At 36.7% G+C, this 21,274-nt stretch overlaps 1 protein-coding gene across 6 annotated transcripts in view; it reads right to left on the reverse strand.

Annotated features, from left to right (window-relative positions):
- The window catches only part of SYNE2 (spectrin repeat containing nuclear envelope protein 2), a 297,352-nt gene that overhangs the window by 141,380 nt on the left and 134,698 nt on the right, over positions 1-21,274 (reverse strand). For all 6 annotated transcript variants that reach the window (XM_045565891.1, XM_045565887.1, XM_045565883.1 and 3 more), the window contains 10 exons: positions 20,983-21,185; positions 20,107-20,226; positions 19,720-20,008; positions 18,142-18,293; positions 16,908-17,217; positions 15,253-15,417; positions 13,497-13,838; positions 5,070-5,225; positions 3,954-4,219; positions 494-2,591 (listed from right to left, as the gene is read on the reverse strand). In XM_045565891.1, coding sequence (XP_045421847.1) covers positions 494-2,591; positions 3,954-4,219; positions 5,070-5,225; positions 13,497-13,838; positions 15,253-15,417; positions 16,908-17,217; positions 18,142-18,293; positions 19,720-20,008; positions 20,107-20,226; positions 20,983-21,185 — 4,101 coding nt within the window. The remainder of the gene's footprint in view (positions 1-493; positions 2,592-3,953; positions 4,220-5,069; positions 5,226-13,496; positions 13,839-15,252; positions 15,418-16,907; positions 17,218-18,141; positions 18,294-19,719; positions 20,009-20,106; positions 20,227-20,982; positions 21,186-21,274) is intronic.

Genomic DNA, 21,274 nt, shown 5'->3' on the forward strand with positions numbered 1-21,274 from the left:
TGGGCGCATCCTCCAAATCTTGGCTTAATAAACCTCCAATGATTGAGATTTTTGCCTCAGTCATTCATTTGGGTTGACAGATTAAATATGAAGCATTTAGCACCGTGTCTAGAACATCCGAAGTTTTAAACTCTAAATAAATGTTAGTTATTATTTGGTGTTCTTCCCTCTACGCCATACTTCTTCCACCATATCTTACTATCTCTAAAAACAAAAAACCCAAAAAACTTTGTTCTAAGCTCAATGGGGGTACAAGGGAAATAGAAATAAAGGGATCAGACTTGTCCTTTTCCAAACATTAAGGCACTACATTTAGATATAAAATGAGTCAGGATTATAACTGGCTCATTGCAATTTTTTAAAGTGCCTATCCTTCTGTACAGAACATTCCTGTAGAACATGTAACTTCTTTAGAAGTACAGATATTAACTAGCAAAACATAAAGTCGAAATAAAAACAGATGCACGAACTGCTTAATTTTTTAAAAACTTACTGTGCGTAAATCAATGATCATGCTAAGCTGCCTCTGAAGCTCTTCAACGTCACGTAATTTCATCTCCACATCACTGGCTTCAGAAGAGTTTTCTTCTTCTCTTTGCTTCTCAACAGGAGTCACAGCTTTAATACTGTACATTTCTGCCTGAACTTGTTCCTGAAATGCTTCACAATTATCCTTTTCATTTTGAATATGTTTAATTTCCAAATTTGTAAGTAAAGGCTGCTGTAATTGAGATTTTATCTGATTTAAAACATGTATGGAATTTTCTAGTTTGTCCTGAAAATTCTTTTCATCCATTTCTTTTGGCCAGAATTGTGGTACCATGTTTTGGAGAACCTTGTGTAACTCATCATTTTCTTCTGCATTCCGCTTTATTTGTAATATTTCTTCTTCTTTGAATGAGTCATCAAAGGCCTTATTTTCATTTAAATTCTTTAGTATCTCATCATATAAGCACTTGGCTTTCTCAATTCTCTGATTCAGAATTTGAGCATTGAGCGCATTAGATTCTGGCGAAGTATTAGGATCTTTTAGTACTTCTTCGGCCCTTTTCTTAATTTGCAAATCCATGGCTCTCATTTTACTTAGCGATGCTTGATATTTGCCATGTTCTGCCTCAAATGTTTCTAACTGCTTAATTTTTCCTTCAAGTTCCTTTTCTTTTTCAAATACTTGTGTTTGTAATTGGTCAAGTTGTGAACCATCCCAGTTTAGTCCCATACAGTCAAACAATTCTTTAAGTTTCAATACTTGTAAGATGCTACGCTGAATACCAATGAATCTGTCTTTCAGTTTATAGATCTCCTCTTTAACACCTTGGTTTATTTCTTGAAGTAGCAGTTCATTGTGTTGTATATTGTCAGCCTCCTTCTGAAGCACAGATGTTCTTTCACGGAATTCTCTATAAAAATTTACCTTGTGCTCTATTTCTTTACATTTATTCTGAATAAATCTTTGTATTCTGTTGGCCCTAGTCTTAAGATTTTTTAGTTGATCATCCAGAAATAATCTTTCAAACACACTCAGATCCTCATAGATGTTTGTTAGTTCCTGAAGATGGGTTGAGATGACAGTCTCAATTTCTTGCAATTCCTTCTGAGATGCCTTCAGACCGACATGGTGATGTTCTAGTTCAGCTTCTGTGGGGGTTTTTTCCACCTTGGGAATTATCGGTGTTTCCTTTCCTTGAAGTACAAGTTGAACCTTTGTTATTATTGCAAAAAATTTGCTTCTTTCCTCCAATTTAAGTTCTAATTGCTGTGATCTTTGGGTTGATTTTAAAACCAGCATTTGGTATTGCTTCTGTAAGTCCTCCACGAGATTATTTAAGTCATCGCCCTCACATGCTGTAAGTCTAGGAATGTTACCTTTGACCTCTGCAACCAACAATTCCACAGCCTGCTGCCTCTCCAGAATGCCATCATGTGTCACCTTGCATTTTCTGATCTGTGAAAGAATGTCATCTGGGAGAAGGGAAATGGGGGTAATGAGTTCATTCAACAGATTCTTCATCCACAACATAGTTTCCTTCACTTTGTTCCTAATGTCACACTTCTCAATCTGATTTTCTACCTCTAGGTTTAATGGCTCCAATGCTTCTAATTGCTTCTTCAAATTATTTATTGCATCCTCTAAAATCTTCTTTTCTCTTTCTCCCCAAAGCCTCTTCATCTGAAATTCAGCTTGCCCCTTTAAAACAGAAAGTCTATGCTTGGTAGCCTCGAGTTGAGTGGCCAAGGCAATCATGCTTTGGTTCCCCTCCTGTTCTGGTGAGTTCAGCCTTAACTGCAGACATTGCTGCTGTTGCTGCAGAGAACTCTCAACGTCTTGCATCTTATTCATGAGGGACATAAATTCATCATATTCTACTGCTTGCTGAGAATACTTCTTTTGAACCAGTTGTTCCACCTGTTCCCAACCATGTTCAAGTTGCTTAATCTGGATTTCCAACAATTGCTTATCCATGTCCGTTGCATGGTTTGATAAATTCTCCCATTCGATTTTCAGCTTGCTTAAAAAACCTTTCTCTTTTTCTATGGATGACAGCAATTTTTTAATTTTGTCCAGATATGTTACACTATCCAGTGGTCCCCTAGAAAAACAATAAAAATAGAGCTTGTTAATATTTAATACTTATTATACATTGGCATGTAGTTAGATGTTATTAAAAGAAATTAATTCTGCTTTGAAATCACAGAAAAGAAGATTAGACTGTCTGTAAAAGTACTCTATCCTTAAAATAAAAATCAGAATCTTGTTTACTGTGGCTTTCAATTAGTTGTGGAAAACTTACTTGTAAAATGAGAATCATAAAGATGAAGAACTGGAAAGGAATGAAGAGTGAAGGAAATGACCTATGTAAAAATACTTTGTAAGCTATAAAGTACTTGTATGGGTTAGTCTGGGACTGAAATTACCATAATATCAACGCTTTTGTTATCACCTTTCTAATAATAACAATATAGATATTGACTAAGAAGCTGCAATTATGAAGCTAATCTTTTGAATATAAAATTGTTTCCTCAAGAAATATTGCTGAAAGTAACCTCCATTTAGGTATAAGTATAAAATAAACCTTTTTAATAATGAGGAAATATTTACATGTTAAGACTGTATCTGCCACCATTTGCCATCATTTTCAAAGTCAAAAGGAGTACATATATTTTAAAAGAAACCATTACAATATATATATTCAATATTTACCAAACTATTTAAATCAATTATATTGATAGAAAACAATTATGTACATTTCTCTCCTGAGCCCCCAGAGTTTAGAATACATTCTTAACAAAAATAATACTGAACTCCACAGAAGTTAAATCTATTTTGCAGACATTTATGATGTGAATCGTTTAATAAATTACTTTGTAAAATGTACTTAATAATATAAAATTTTTTTCTATGAAACCAAGAGTTTTTTTAAATGGCTTCTGTTATGCTCTGAATGATTGTACTGCCCCACCCCCCCATTTATATTTTGAAACCTAATTACTAAAGTAATGGTATTAGGAAGTGGCATCTATGGGAGGTGATTAGGTCATGAGGATGGAGTTCACCCTTATGAATGGTATTAGAGCCATTATAAAAGAGACCTCCTTAAGAGCAGCCCTGATCCTTCTGCCATGTGAGGACACAGTCAGGAGGTTCCATCTATGAACTAGAGAGGAAGCTCTTCCCAGACACCGAATCTGCTGTCACCCTGAACTTCTTAGATTTCCCACCCTCCAGAACTGTAAGAAGTAAATTTCTGTTTTTCATAAGCTACCCAATCTACAGTATTTTGTTACAGCACTCCAGACTAAGACAGCTTCCATATGGAATTGAATTTCTACAGTGTAGTTCTTAAATCATAATATCCTTTTATAGTATAAACCCTTAAAACCCTAGACCTGTCCAAAGTCATGGAGGCTGTGCTTGAATGAAAAGAATGCAAGTCCTAAATTCTTACACTTACACTTTTAGACTTTCCTTTTCTGTCAACAAGGCTTTCATTGAGGATTCAACTGCAGTGAGGTGTTCCTGAAAATCTTTAAGGAGACAATATTGGATTTCTTTATTTTTCTTTAAAGTAATAAGTGCCTGAAGCAGATTGTCCAAGTGGTGTGCTGAATATCTTCTATCGTGGAAAACCAAGGCACTGGTTTCTGTTTGTTTGAGACATTCAGTTTGTTCCGGTGGTTCAATGGCTGCTTTCTTTGCTTTCAACTGGGAATATAATTCCTAAAATCAAGTCACGCAAATGAGTAAATATACACTCACTCATTAATTTATTCATTTTCTTTCCTTTTCTTTTCCCCTTCAGATTAACACATTTTATCCCAAGATGTTTTAAAGATTTCCTTTGCACACAGAGAAACTAAGGTCCTAACATTTTTTTCCCCACTAGAATCACGTTAAAATCTAGACTGAAACTCACCATTGGTCCAACATTTAATATCAATTAGATCACCCTATTGTCTTAAAGCGTTCTGCAAAGTCTAAAAAAAAAGAGTCATCTTATTTTTATTATTTATATACATCACCTGTCTTTCTTGTTTTAAATACATATTTACTGTTACATAAACTTAGCTAAAATTGTAAGGAGCATTTATAGTTTCACTTTTTAAAACATGGCCTATACTGGATATTTAGATTGCTTTACAAACCTGTAAGTACATAAATACATAAACACAGCTATGTAAACACAGCTGTGAAAACAAAGAAAAAGGACCCCATCACATTATCATTCGGAAAAATGAGAGGAATGTGTCAGAATCAAAAGAACACGTACAACTAAGAAAAGGAATGATGACAAGTTGAAATCTCCAAATTCTGTTACTGAATAAGTTTTTAGAAACTTGGTGAAAGAGAAAGAAAACTAATGTTCATTAAACTCTTCTATTTTTTAAATAGAAAGATTTATACAACTTACTGATTAGTACATAATTATATAGTTACCAGATTGATCACCAGGCAAAGGTTAAATAAGACTTTTCATTCTGTGCAAGCAAGTTTATTGTAATTAAAATATATTGTATTGCACTGGATAAATGATGCAATCATGTTGTCAGTGTTTTTCATGTTTCCATACCTCTATCTCTTTTAATTGTTCATTTCTTAACATAATATCTAATTCTAAAGGTTGATTTTGCAGCTCATTGACTTTCTGCTCATCTTCAGTGTTTTTCAAGCTTTCTTTAACATCGAGAGAAAGTTGTTTTGACATAACCATTTCCACAGCTGAATTCTGAAAATATAAAAAGATTAATTGCTGAATAGTCTACTTTCCAAATAAATTTTTATTTTTCTTGATGAAAAAATTCCAGTTTCTTCTATTTGCTTGGATTAAAGACTTTTAAAAAGTATAGTTGGGTACTACCAAAGACAATTTTTCCAAACAATAATTAATCCCTAAGTTGGTAGCACCCCCCTCAAAATGAAACCTTTCTGACAAGATAGTACAGGATCTAGCATTGTTCAATTGTATACTGGGGCATAATCTATGGAAATAATTTATAGAAGGAAAATGGATATGAAAAAAACAAAAGTTCCAAAGTTTATCCTTAGCATTCACTATGATATAGAGGGCAGGGCAAACAGTAGGCATTCATCATTACCTATTGGTAGTTTAAAATAAGTGGATACATGGAGGAAACACCAAGATTTCATGATATTAAGAATAAATTATGCCTTAAGCCCATCAGTAAGTAGTAAGAATTTAAACCTGGTTAAGGCAGAACAAGTTACACATGGGGTAATTTGAACCTTTTCTGAAAGCTGTTATAGCCTGAGATTCTCAACAGGACACAGAGAGAGACAAGCTGTCTCCATTCATTTATTCATTCTTTCAACAAATACATGTACTAGGCACCATGCCAGTAATTTTAAAAGATGTCCATTATTCTTGCTAAAGTATTAGTTTTTATTTTCTGGTTACTTCATAAATGAAAAACCATTTAATTCTGCCATACACTTTCATGTCAGTAGAATCTTTGAGATATTTAATCTGTAAATAAAACATTCCCACATCCCCAATGTAGAAAATTATTGTCTTAAAAATACTGCCTAGATAGTAATATAAAATGTTAATAGGGGAAACTGGTTGCAGGGGTATAAGGAAACTTTTTATATTATCTTTGCAACTTTTCTGTAAATGTCAAACTATTCTAAAATTAAACATTTATTTCAATAAAACAAATACTGTCTGGAGGTTCACCAGTTCTAACTGGTAAGGGAATTTAGCTGTCCAGGGTTACTGGTTTTGAAGTACTTAATTGGCACGTAGCATAAGTCACTTCTTCCAAAAGGTTGCAAATGACTGAAACAATTTTGTAAATTTCCGCCAGTTCTGACTATTTGCTCATGTAAACTATGGTGAAAATCTGTATCGAGGGCAGCATCTCAATGGGAAAAGATCCAGGGAAGGAAAGGAGAGAGGTGTCACACCCCAGGTTTCATCGGCCACTGGGCACTTTCTGCCTGTGAACCAGGGTCACGTGGGGTAAACGCCTGCCTCCTTTCCCCGGGATGGCTACTATTTCTTAGAGGATTCCCACAAATCCACCTGGGGCACAAGAGACCTGAGCTAAAGGCCCAGGTTCCTAGACCATACAAAAGCTTTATCAATTCTTAATCATCTACGAAGAATTCAAAGCCCTTGGTCTCTCTTACCTGGTGACCGAATGCCTGCGGACTATGATTATGCAGGAAAGCAACAGTAACATTTCTAATGACTGCCTTTAGTGGTCAGAAAAAGTATTCGGAAAAACCTGAAATCATGCCAAAACACCGTTTGTTTACCAATCCCCAAAGCCATGTTCCTAACTTGGCAGGAAAACCAACAGAATCCCTCAAACGAACATTTCAAATGTAAAAGGTAACATTCCTTCGCTCCTGCCAGCGAGGTTAGAACATGGACTCCAGGTCCTCATTGGCTCCTGGATTGATGACTTCACAACAGGCATCCTTTGCTCACCGCCCTGTGCTATGCTTTACTGCGATTTTGCAAGCTCATTTGAAACACTGTATTTTAAAATATAAAATATTTCAAAAGCACATACAAGAACAAAATATCACAGAGACTCATCACCAATAGCACAGATTTAAGTGATTTAATTTTCCGTATTAAAAAAATAATTTAAAACCCAACCTCCATCCCTTTCCATCTCTTCCTCCCCGGAACCAACCAACCACTATTCTAAAGTCCACATATAACATGTTTTTATACTTTTACTACATTTACTGGTATTCATATGGTATTTTTTTATGTGTTTTTAACTCTTATAGAAATTAGAAGAATGGATATATCATGTTATAATTTATTTTTCTCCACTCAGCAGTAGGTCTGGAGGTTTATCCATGTTAACAGACAGAAACCTAGTATGATTATTTTAGCTTTGGATACTGTTCTGCTGAATGAACGAACATGACTCACATATCTTTAGACTACTCTGGACAGTAGTACTTTCCAACTTTTCCTATTGCAGCTACTGCTGTTATATACACCCTTGTACGAGTCTTCTTACCCACACGTGTGGATTTCTTTAGGATATTTGCCTAGAACTGAAATTACTAGTCATAGAATATACACCTTTTGATTCTCAATGTGGCTGCAGTTACTGCATTTACCATGGACAGGATTGTTCTGAGAATGCTAGAACAGGGGATTATGACACAGAGCCAATTTAGCCATAATGCTTATTCTTGTACTTTTCTTTCTTGCTGGTAAATTTATGAAGTAGGCTGAGAAAGCTAGTCTATGCTAGGATAAACTATATGCCAATAATTTTTCATGTAATTGAATAATTTAATTAACTCTTCATGTAATGACTATTTTTTGGTTTATTTAAGTTCCCTGTGGTTCTTTTCCAAGTCTATCCTTTTTTCTCAGAGTCCTTTATTCTTCCTTATGATTTGAATTTCTTCTTTTATATCACTAATCATTTTAAACATGTTGTTGTATAGTATCTTTCAGATTGCTGCATTATCTCACTTTCTTAGTGTATTAATTTCTCTCATTTGATGGGATGAGTACTCTTCCTTGTGGTAGAACATTCCTTTGTGCTATTTATTTATTTACTTATTTGTTCTTACTAACTCTTTGTTACCAGACTTTTTTATTCTCATGTAAGACCTTTTCCTGCCAGTTGGAAAAAGGAGCTTCCTAGTCCCTTCTCTGGCTTAGAAGTGCTTCTGGTCTACCTCTCTCCAAGGGTACAAGCTTTTCAGGGGCCCATGTCTATTACAGAGTATCCACCAAAGCAAGGCCTCTCATGATCCCTTATGAACTCTAAACCCCTGGGGATCTGATTCTTTCCCTTGCCCGCTGCTCCTGTAATTTCTCTCTTTTTAAAAAAAAAGAATTATAATTAGCATAAACTCAAGACAAAGTATAACTTTTAAACAGTATATGAAAGTGTACATTTTGAGTCTCTGAGCATAAGTGAAATTTCCAAAGTTAATAATAAACTTAAAGTGGAAAATTATCATTCTATCAAAAGCATGACCAATCAAAAAGCATGGGTGGGTCAAACTTTTGATTGGGTTGACCCAATCAAAAGCATGGTTGGGTCAAACTGCCGACTATGTTGCTTTTTTTCCAACCACATATCTTTCCTTTGATTTTGGTCTGTCTGAAAAACAATAGAAGGTGAGAATAAGAATATCATCAACTCTTATTAAGGACAGGACCATGACATGTTCATCTTTATATCCCTTAATTCACAAAGCAAACATTTTACTTTAACAATTAGCTTTTCACAAGATGGTGCCCAAGGCAAGGAAGAAAGCTCCTGCCCTCTCTAAGCCAATGCCAAAGCAAAGGCTTTAAAAGCCAGAAAGGCAGTGTTGAAAGGCGTCTACAGACACACACAAAAAACAGATCCCCATGTCACCCATCTTCCATCAGCAAACACATCAGCACAGCAGAAAGAGGCAAGTTAGTAATAGCTTCAATATCCCTTTTCCCATTCAGGGGCAATGGCCCATGGCTATGGTAACATGTGACAGCCAGAAACCTAAATCTATCACTTGTATCCTGCCAACAGTGGGGCAGAGTATCATAGGAGCTCTAGAGGATATATTTCCTTTTTCTCTAAAGCCTTCTAATATAGAGCAGTGAAAAACAATTCTAAGCATAAGCATGTATCACTATCAGGGACAAAACCAAAAGGCAGATCAACGTAGCCTCAGAGGCAGCCTTTTTCTCTTTGTATAATGTCTAAAATGTTGACATGACCAACAAAGCACCGCCAGCCACACCTACCTCTCAGGCCTCATCTCTGTCACTTTCCTCTGTCCTCTACCCACTCAGTTCCAGCCACAGGGCACCTAATCAGCTTCTGAAACTCCTCATGCTCTCTCCACCACAGGAGGAAAGAAAATACCCAGCCATGAGCTCTGTTAATTCCAACAGATGATTCTAGTCTCAGTTCAAATGTTGCTTTCTGAGAGAAGCTCTCTCTGACCCTACAGTTTAGGTCAGATTCCTTTGTTAAAGGTTATCATGGAACTGGGTTCCTTCCTTTAGTTTCTATAATTAGACTCTCATTCGTGTAATTAGTTGGTTAACGTATGAATCCCCATCTAGACTAGAAGCTCTGTGAGAACAGAGACCATGTCTATGTCTGAATCCTCACTGCCCATTCAATAAATTTTTAGTAAATGGATGTACAGATTCATTCAAACCAGAGGAAAAAAATGAGAGAAGTTTATTTAGTCTTCCACTGTCCATAATTTGTGGGTTTTTGAATGGAGCGAAAAGAAATTGAGGACCTGTCAATCGAGCAGTTGTTGACCAGGTATCTGTTAGGAATTAAAGGAACAGGGTTTAGTTGGGGATGAAAGAAAGTGGAGAAAGTTTGAAACAAATGCTGGAATAACTCTAATTTGTAGGATAAGTCATCTTATAAATCTTGGATTAGGAAAAATATCTCTAGCCAGAAAGGGCACTGTAGGACACTCTAGTTGACATGTGGCCCAACTATGTGCTCCATTATAAATTTTCCTTTTTTTTTTCTTTTTTTTTTTTTTACTAAGCTATCAGAGTAAACAAGACCAGAAATAGACATCATTTACCCCAGGATTGAAGCAGTTTCCTTCTCATTCTAGTTCTGACTCCACACTTTGTTCCTTCCTACTTACCCACAGCTGGAAGCCTCCTACACTTTGCCTATATGTGTGACCATCTACCTTCCAGGAGCTATGTACAGATGCCTTCTTCACCATCAAATTATAAATGCTCAGAACTTTTTGAAAAGAACAAAAAACGATTGCGAATTACTAACAATTATACCCAGTGACAAGGAAATTAAAGAAGTAATTACAGACAAAAGGTTTTAGGTGTTTGAAAAAGCAATTATTTCAAGCAGGTTGTCATTTGGGAAGGATGGGACAGGGAAGATCATTCAATACCAGTTAAGCTGTAACACTGCATTATAATTTCTTTAAAAAATAATAAATTAGAAATGTATGAGTTTCCTGTTTTTCCTCTTCATCATTTCCCTTTATGGATGCCTAAAGTCCTGAGCGATTAAACAGTCCTCACTTTTCCTAATCTGTTACTTCACCTAACCTATATAGGAAGGGGGATATGGAAGATAATTCTGCCTATTCATACTTGAAAACTCTAAGAAATCCATGTCTATAAAAATATGTAGCATGATATCGGATCATAAGCACCCATACCCTTCAGACTGAATTTGGCAACTCCTGCTGCCTCTAGGTCTGTCAATATTTCCAATATTAAAGAAAAGATCAGCCAGGTGCAGTGGCTCATGCACCAGTAGTCCCAGCTACTTGGGTAGCTGAGGGAGGAGGATCGTTTGAGCCCAGGAGTTTGAGGCTGCAAGTGAGCTATGAGGCCACTGCACTCCAGCCCAGACAACAAAGCAAGATTCTGTCTCAAAAAAAAAAAAAAAAGAAAAGAAAAATTCAACCAAAGGTCTAGATCTAAAATATCCCCTAAATTTCATTTAAAATAAAATTCTTGGCAATGCACTCCAATGTTATACATGCTATGATAGCAATTCTTGAAAATTTCAATCATGCTTTCAATAAAATTCTAAGATTAATAAAATTTATTAAAGATAAAGAGAAAATAAAAAATTTCCCAAAAATTCTTCTGAAGACTATTGAAGATAATCTGATAAAAGTCCCTCTAGATTTCAAAAAGATGTGTAAACTGAGCACTAATTACATATGCTCTAATCTGTGATGTTAAGCTGTGACAACTGTATCCCAAAGTTCTAGCAGAAAATAGGTCTCAATAAATGTTTTTAATGATTGAAGTGCTTATTTTCACTATCACAAATAGTTTTGGATTAATCAGACTTATATTCAGTAAATCGTGCTTTTATGTGTTCTATGTATTCATTAAATCGAGACTCCTCCTTAAGTCATTTATACTAAGGTATGGCATTTGTCACATGATACCTGTATTTTATTTCTCTGTACATATCTTTGATCTCTTTTACTAGCTATTGTTCAACCTTGAAATTGCTATTAACCTTACATAGACTAATGTTATATAATGTTACAAAGTCTAATATTACATAAAGTAAACACATCCAGCATTTATAATACAGAAAATATGAATCACAGATTCATAAAAATATTCATGTTACTAAAGAATTTTTTTGAAAGTATTGCTACAGAATTAAAACTTACTTTCTATAATCCAGACTTTTTTTCTTTTTATGCAGCCCCCTGAACCAGAATAGGTTCAGAGAGACTCCTTAATCCAGATTTATGGAAATTATTTGAGGACTTAAGTCCCTCCATCTACTCTGAAAAAAATTGTTTTAATGAAGTATTATAAATTATCAATAAACTATCACTCAAAGTTAAGTAAAAGCTTAATAAATTAAAAAACCATTCTTACTAGATCATGATCTGTATATAGTTTTCAATGTATTCTATTGAATTTTGGGTTCAGTTAAAATGGGTCTGCAAAGTTAGTTTCAAACTCATTAGGTTTATATAACCAAAGCATGTGTACCCCTGCAATATTCTTAAATTTAAAAAAAAAGTTATTAGGCAACTAACTCCCTTAAGCAAGGTCCTGAGTTAGGACTGTGCCCTCTTATACAAGCTGTCTCACAGAAAGCACTCAGGTATCTTTCCTTTCCTTTTTTACTTCATCTATTGTTATTTAAATACTATTAATAAAGTTTCTGTTATACATACAACCTAGAGAGTCTTACCCACCAAGCCCTTAATCCTCTAGACATATTTCCTTAGCAATATCTAACACTGTGCGATTTATAAGATTTTCTCATGGCCCTTGGAATGCTCTGTTGGTATTTGACCTTATTTTGCAGATTTCTAGAAAATTCTATCTGGTTCTTTTACTCTTCCATGCATTTCTGTTCCAGGAAGACAACAAAAATCCACGTTCTCTTCATTCCTGTTGATTGTGTACCCTATAAAAAGCTGATGAGGGCCAGGCGCGGTGGCTCACGCCTGTAATCCTAACACTCTGGGAGGCCGAGGCGGGCGGATCGTTTGAGCTCAGAGTTCGAGACCAACCTGAGCAAGAGCGAGACCCCGTCTCTACTAAAAATAGAAAGAAATTATCTGGCCAACTAAAATATACATATAGAAAAAATTAGCCGGGCATGGTAGCGCATGCCTGTAGTCCCAGCTACTCGGGAGGCTGAGGCAGTAGGATCGCTTAAGCCCAGGAGTCTGAGGTTGCTGTGAGCTAGGCTGATGCCACGGCACTCACTCTAGACGGGCAACAGAGCGAGACTCTGTCTCAAAAAAAAAAAAAAAAAGCTGATGAGAACTCACACCTGAATGGCTTAACCACTGGACCCTGGAAAGTGAGTGGCTGCCTGCCAGGGACACTCTTTCAAATACAGTTTACTGGATAGCTCTTTGTCTGCCTTTTCCATTTCAATTGTAACCTATGAGAAAAGTTCTTTAGGAGCCACAGGAAAAAGTACCCATTTGGTTGTTTACAATGAAAACAAAAAAACATTCTTCTTCCCTCTCCCCGGGGAAAATGAGGAGCCTGAATGTTGATATTCTCACACTAAATGATCTGACAACATTTAAAAGTATATTTGCAGTATAGGGTTAACATCAGAAGAAAAAGAAAGGAAACAATCCTTTCAAAGAGTCTTTGATTTCACTATGAAATCAATCAAAAAAAAAATGAGGCTCCTGTTTTTTTTTTTCCTGAGAAAATAGGTAAAGCACATTTTCTTTTCTTTTGCCTTTTCTAATTTGCCTTTGTGCTCTTGACCCCAAGAAAGTGTATCTGATTACACATCACAGAGAATAATAAACCTAAATTGATGACTGACATTTTAACACACTGAACAGTAATATTTCACCGCTGAAATCCTGGGCAGGTTTCTAAGGGCTCTTTTTACAAGTGGGCTTCGTAAATAGCCAGTACATTGAGGATTTAATTATGAAATCAGAATGCTTGATTCACGACCCTCTTTTCAGAGCCGAATACCTCTTCATTCTTGGACTGGATGTCTTAAGAGAGTAAATCACAAGCACTTACCTTGTTTATTTCCCAGTCTTCTTCCAACTTTTCCACTGCACCTGATTCCTGAGTAGACTCCTGAACATCAGAAGTGGTCTGCTTCTCTCTGCCTGGCAGAGTAAACTTTTCTTTCTTTTCTGTCGAGCATTCTGATTTGAGAATGCTTTTGAGATAATTTTCCATCTCCTGCTTAGCAGATTCAAGTCTGTTTTCCAAATCTTTTTGTTTATACTTAAGTGATTTTATATCATCCTTAATAATCTTCTGTCCCACTGAAGATGTATTTTGCTTGATGGATTTTGCTAAAGCTAAAATCTCCTTTAATGTGCCATCTTGCAGACTGAGTCTATTCTCTAGTTCCTGTAAGTGGAGAAAAGACTGTTACGAAAAGTATCTCCGGTTGCCACAAGAGTTAATTGACTTTTGTAAATCACAGAGTATTTCTGCTTCACAAGCAGAAAATATAAAATAAACTTATCAACTCATATCACATAGAAGAAACTCTGGGCAAAATTGAAACCAATATAGCATCCTAGAGCAAATTCTCAAACAGATTTTATAAGATACTAGAAAGTTTGCAACAAGTAATGCAGAAATCCCTCATAGCACAGTTCTTAGAACATAGGAGGCAATCAATAGATATTTGTTTAACATATATTTTGTCCAAGATATAGCCTTTTCATACAAACAAAACACAAAATAATAAGTACCTACTAATGTGCAAAGTATTAGAAGGAATAAAAGAATCATTTAGAATGTGCTCATGAATCTAATGTTAATATTTAAAATTCAGACAGGGTACAGTGGCTCATGCCTGCAATCCCAGCACTTTGGGAGGTCAAGGTGAGAGGATGACTTGAGCCCAGGAATTCCAGGTTTCAGTGAGCTATGACTGTACCACTGCACTCCAGCCTGGGTGACAGAGTGAGACCCTGTCTCTAAAAAAATTTTTTTTAACTTTTTTAAACATTAAAAAAAAAAAATTAAAAAGGGAGGCAGCCCTGTGTCTCAATGTCAGGCTACTCTGGAGAAGTCTTGCTGGGTTCCCAGATCCCTAAATGGAAGAGATGAGAAATTCCCAAGCTCATGCCAGCAGTGCTATGCCATGAGATTCACCCATGAATTCTCCAGTAAAGGAACTCTGAAAGTAGAGTAGAAAATGCTTTATTTTGTTTTCTTCTAAAGCACACCATTCAGGCCTGCTTATGTTGGCTGTGCAAACAATAAGAGTCCAAGCAACGTGGTTGAGCACGTAGGTAACAGGCTACAATCCTCACCGTCTATAAGCTTAGGTGTTGTGGGGTTGAAAGTGAGAATCTTAGAAGTCCTACATTTGTGGAGAGCTCTGATTTATTCTGTGAGGATGAAAATTAATAAGGTAAAAATTATATGACTTTTCTCCACCCATGATGAAGAATGCTAAATTAAAACATTTCCCCTAGACCTTTTTGTATCAGATGCATCCTTTGACCACTCAGTATCTCCTGGAATCACTAGGTTGTCTCTAAAACAAAGATATGCCAGAGCTACAGGCTGGTCATGGGTAAAATTGTCCCTGAGGGCCCACCGAGTCAGAGTACTGCTCAACTCAAATTGCTAATGAATTTGGCCACTGAAGGAAAATGTTCCCATTTTTTAATCACTGGTCAGAGCTTTAATTACCTAAGAGCCATCTGAACAGCACTTGAATTTCTAACAGAAGACACTGATTTGTCAAGGTGTAATTAATATTAATTTTTTTAAACGTCTATCATGTCTGGACATTGTTTAATACCTGCAGTTTCTGCAATTTTTCCTCAACTGCTGTTTGATCCACAGGCTTATCAGAAAAACTGACACACTCCTTGGAGAAATCGTCCAATGTGGTATTCAGGTCTGTCACGCAAACCTGGTATGAGTGGTGTTCTTGAACATGGCCTTCCAATTTCTGCACGGAATCCTAAAAATAAAGCCATCAATAATTTATGAAGTACTTCTCTCTGAATTTTTTCACTCAGAAAAATTAAATGATTCATAAATTCTTATTTACAAGTTTCATCTTGAAATAGGAATATAGCTATATATCATCCAAAGTTCTCAAGTAAATATTTTAGTGAAATATTTGAGATATTTCACTGCAAAATCTCTACTTTACCAAAAAAAAAAAAAAAAAAAGACACATTTTTTTTCCCATGCTTTTTTGCCTCTGTTTCCTTCATGAAGACTATTTGTCAAGATGTTTACAAAATGAAATGGCTACACATTATATCATTAAATCAAAAACACCCATAATAAAGCAGTTTCCTTAATTATCCTTTGTACTAAAACCAAGTACCCACACTTAGAAATGAGACCAATTGAGATCAAACTAACCCCAGATTCCTATCCTAAGAATCAAACTCAAAACTTGTGTGTTTGGAAAAAGTAACAAGAGCAAAACCATCTTCAGGTTCTCTCCTTGGGACAGACAAATAAAACAACCACACCTGATCAGAAAAGCAGCAACTGTTAAACTGAACAATTTATAGTCAGGTAGGTCTATCTTAACCCCTGCCCAACTCCTGCTCTCTGTACCTTACCCAGGTCATCTTCACATTGAATCTGGCTTTCAGTGTGCAGAGAATGATAAACAGTTGTATTTAGAGAATATACTCCCTCATGGCAAGCTAACATTTTACCTCTTAACTCTTTTACTAAAGATCATGTGGGAAGATCTAAGGGAGGGGCACTGATCAGAAGGTGACTATTACAGTAGACAGATGATAGATGTATAGATGTACGGATAGCTTTGACACTGTTACCTTTTCATAGCGATCCCTAAAAAATCTTAACCCATTCTACCCCTGAAGAAGGGAATTTTGATGAGAGAAAAGAACACCACCATCAAATAATACACAATGGATTCCTCTAGCAAAACTGCCTGAATTGTTCCCTCAATACTTGAAGGTTAACATTCTCATCTAAAAATGATAAATTAAATTTGAAAGCTCTTGGTTTACCAAAAGAACAACAATAACAAAATAGTTCCATAAAAAAATCTTGTGTAGGCCGGGCGCGGTGGCTCATGCCTGTAATCCTAGCACTCTGGGAGGCCGAGGCGGGTGGATCGCTCAAGGTCAGGAGTTCGAGTCCAGCCTGAGCAAGAGCGAGACCCCGTCTCTACTAAAAATAGAAAGAAATTATATGGACAACTAAAATATATATAGAAAAAAATTAGCCGGGAATGGTGGCGCATGCCTGTAGTCCCACCTACTCGGGAGGCTGAGGCAGTAGGATTGCTTAAGCCCAGGAGTTTGAGGTTGCTGTGAGCTAGGCAGACGCCATGGCACTCACTCTAGCCCGGGCAACAGAGCGAGACTCTGCCTCAAAAAAAAAAAAAAAAAAAAAAAAAATCTGTGTGATTATGCATAATTATAACTGTCATTTAAAATTTTATTTTGACCACTTCACCTGCAGTTGTTGAAGAAGACTTTCATGTAGGTGCTTTATTTCCAGCCAAGGCTCTTCACTGAAGTTGGGATTTTTAGTACATTCCAAAAGGTAATTTCCTTGAGATTTTAACTCCTTTAGCAAGGATGTCAAATCTTGTGCTTTCTTGAGGAATTTCCTATAAATTTTTAACTGAGCTTTCTTCTCTTGCAGACCATGTTGCAGAGCAAAGCCCGCTTCTTGTTTCTTCTTTAGTTCTGTGAGCATTAATCTCAAATCTTCCTTACTTTGCAAATACTTCTCTCCTTCTAATAGAAGCTTTTCTTGATGGCTAAATGTCACAGGTATTTTGTCAACGAAATGACATTTAGCAAAATGAAATGGCATTTTACATATTGTGATGCAACATACATCGTAATAAACAGCATTAGAATAATACTAATATACATTATTCCCAGAGACTCTTAGAATGACAGTATTCTAAGTAGCATTACATTTAACTCATAAATCAAGGTAGAAATTATTTGAGTATTACTAAAAAATAATTTTCTCTGTACAATTCGACCAGACAATATTTAATAATTTAAATTTCAAACTAGTCCCAACAAGTTTTAATTTTATCTAAATGTAATTATGTTATCCTGTATTTTACTTTTTCATAAAAGTAAATAAGTATTTTGTATATTAACCAGCTAATGAGTGTATACTTTCTATAGCTTAAATTTAGATTTGATCTGATTGCCTCCTCAGAAAAACATAAAATTCACATTTCCAAACTTTACATGTACCATTTTAGATGTGATATGAATTAAAACTTTTCACCAGAATTATGTCCATTGGATTCAACCAACATTTCTCAATGTTCACACATTTAAGAATCTCTTAAAATAAGTATTTATAAGTATTAATTATTCTACAATGATATCGTACAGATTCTGAGGCTGTCTGGCAGGGAGCGGTTTGGTCGGGAGCAGGGTACTACAGGTGGAATGACAGACAAAGTTAATCTGTGACTAAGAACCCCAGAGGTTGATGCACCAGCTACAGTAAACACTGCCAGGGTCACGACAGAGTGGTTTCCTATCTGGTCTGGAGAACTAGTCCTCTTGGGTTCTGCCTCTGACACTGCAGACGCCCCAGATTACTCATGTCCTCTCCAGCACATATCATAGCCAAGCCCGGAGGCAGACAAAACACACTCGCTCTGGCTCCACTGGGCACAGAGCTGACGGAGTGGGGCTGGCACACCCTTTACCTGAGGTACGTGTTGGCTAAGTGCAGCGTGTTGTCCCACTGGTTGCTGATGTCAGTGAGGGTCTCCTGAGCCAGCGGGGACTCGCTGCTCTCAGCCTGCTGCATGATGGTCTCTATTTTGGCATCACCTTCAGGCTTCAGTAAAATGATTTCCTGGATTAAGTAAAAAAGATCTTAAAATTTCATTGACATTACTTAGGGATATTCCACATCTCTTTATTTCTAAGCTTTATACTGAGATTCTAAGTTATTTCAAAATAACCCTTTCATTTTTATATATGCCCCAAAGACAAAGATAGCCCCCTTCTCATTATACAGAGTTAGTTCTCCATAAATATTTGTCAGTTTGAGCTGACTGCCTTCCTCTCTCCTCTTGATTTTCAACTACCTTCTTTTTTGTGTATGTCCCCCCACACCCTAGAGCAAATCCTTCCTTATCCACTCTATTATGATAAGAACTTGAACAATAGCCAGGCAAGGTGGCTCATGCCTGTAATCCCAGCACTCTGGGAGGCCAAGGCAGGAGGATTGCTTGAAGCCAGGAGTTCAAGACCAGCCTGAGCAAGAGCAAGAACCTGTGTCTACCAAAAAAAAGAAACATTAGCTAGGCATGAGGGGCACGCCTATAGTCCAGCTACTTGGGAGGCTGAGGCAGGAGGATCACTTGAGCCCTGTACAGGACTTTGAGGTTGCACTCTAGCCCGGGTGACACAGTGAGACCTTGTCTCTCAAAAAAAAAAAAAAAAAAAAAAAAAAAAAATCAACATTTTTGTAATCTAAGAACAGACTTAGGGCTTCCTACAGGAAAACACGGTGTCTCTCGTGCCAACTGTTACCTCTCCACCGTAAAGTAATTAATTCTCGTTCCCTGTGCTTCTCTTCCCTGCCTTTGCTCTGACAATTAAGTTCTTCCCTTCTTGGAAACACTGCTCAAGATTAACTTTTTCTGAGAAAATTTTTGGATATAATCCCAAATGATTCCGATTATTTGCTATGTCTCACCAACCCTTACAGCTCACTATTCTTCACCATTTCTTCCTCTAACAATGCTTCAATTAATGTTGCCTCAGTTTTCCCAGAGTTCCTTTAAGGCACATGTGCTTCTGTCCCCTGTATTTTTAACTAGTAAATTTCTCCTCTTAGATAAAAAGTGAGCTCAAGGGAGCTTGAGACTTTCTTACCGTCCACACTCAGTATCTAACAACCTTTTATGAACCATCCATATCCACTTTGAAGATGAATTCCTCTGCAACCCTGCTCTTGACATTGCTGATACTGACATATAAGCTTTTTCACATCCTAACAAACTCCCATCTGCTACAGCTCTGACCTATTGTCTTTATTTCAATTCTTCTGCACTTGGTGAAGATTGACACTAACTAGGCATGGTCCCCTCAAAGAGAGAATATACATTCAAATAATTTTAGATCCATCACAATTCTGCTCGTTGTGAAGCTCCATGATCTGAATTTCTTCACCCATTCCACAGTGATCCTATTTTCCATTAGGAAACAAATCTTTGCAGTTTTCAAAATGAGAGTTTGCTCTGACATCTGAAATTTAGTTTCCACAGTTATACCTTTATTTTTTGGATTCTTTCCTCAAGTGGCATTTTGCCTTCAGATGAATTCAAAACCATAAGGGACTCTTTAATCTCTTTTATCCAGTGAATTACATCATCTGCAAGATCATTAAAGCTCTGGTCCTCCGCAGGTGGTAACTTATCCTCTTCCTCAATTTCACCTAAATCTCTCAATAATGCCTGGTATCTCTCAATCAAACACGCTGATTCCGTTATTACTTCTTCGCCAGTAAGCCCATATTCCTTCAAAGAGTTGTTCAACTGGGCCAAAGATTCAAATTGTTCCCTGTAAATACCAAATACCAGTGAACGTATATAGGAGTAACTACATCATGGAAGAAACCATATTCCCAGGTAATGTATTTCATACAAGATCAGATATACCTCTTTCTAGTGAAAGCTTGGCAAAATAGCTCAGCTTTCTCTCCTGATTCTTCCATTTCTTTCCATTTTTCTTCCTGATTAGTCAACCACTTACTCAGGTTTCTGTGGTCATCCTGGAGTCTAAAAGAACATTACACATGCATGAACATAAAATAAGCAAAAAGTGCTTATGCTGAAGAGAAGGATGGCACAAACTTTACGAGTCTACCAGGTTTTTACTATATATGTTTCTTATTTTTTGAGAGAAAATTTAACTTGCAGCATCAAAATCTGAATAATAATATCCTGTATTAGAGTCGGATTCTATAGTATTAAAAGAATGAACCACACAAATGCATCATAAAGAACAGGAAACAGCTGGCTGTGGTGGCTCACACCTGTAATCCTAGCACTCCAGGAGGTTGAGGCAGGAATTTGAGACCAGCCTGAGCAAGAAGGAAACCCATCTCTGCCAGAAATAGAAAAAATTAGCCAGGCATGATGGCGTGCGCCTGTAGTCCCAGCTAGTCAGGAGGCTGAGGCAGGAGGATCACTTCAGCCCAGGAGTTTGAGGTTGCAGTGAGCTATGATGAGGTCACTGCACTCTACTCGAGTGACAGAGGGAGACATCGTCTCAGAGGAAAAAAAAAAAGAACAGGAAACAAACAAACAAAACATTTTTGGACTATCCCCTGAACATCTGCCACATTAGATAATTTGAAGAATTTTCCAAACTTTTATATTCCTAGTGCCAGACCTGGACTTAAAAGCATGTCTTTATTTGTGAAATTTGTGTGTTGTTGGTATCCCAGTGCTCTCAGTACTGACGCAGAGTGCAAATAAAGATATGGTTAAAAAACATAAACGTGTTATTTCAATATCACCTTTATTCCCTACCTCAGCAGCTGCTGCAAACAGTCATCGAGCTCCTTTGCTCGTGACTGGCATATGGACTCCATTTTTCCTAATTCAAATTCTTGACCTGCAAGCCAGCTGGTAAGCTCCTTAATGTGTGCTTTGGGCAGATGCTTCTTCACATGCTTCAATACAGTGTCCACCTGCTGTATTTTACTGCTTCTTCCTTCAAGGATCAGGAAATCCTTAAGAAAGACAAAAAGTCAATTATGATCTCCTGGCATGGCTGAGTATGGTCTCTGCCACCCCCACGACACTTTTCCAAAACAGTGCA

Source organism: Lemur catta, chromosome 1 (genome assembly GCF_020740605.2).
Source record: "Lemur catta isolate mLemCat1 chromosome 1, mLemCat1.pri, whole genome shotgun sequence".
In the NCBI taxonomy this organism is placed as follows: domain Eukaryota; kingdom Metazoa; phylum Chordata; class Mammalia; order Primates; family Lemuridae; genus Lemur; species Lemur catta.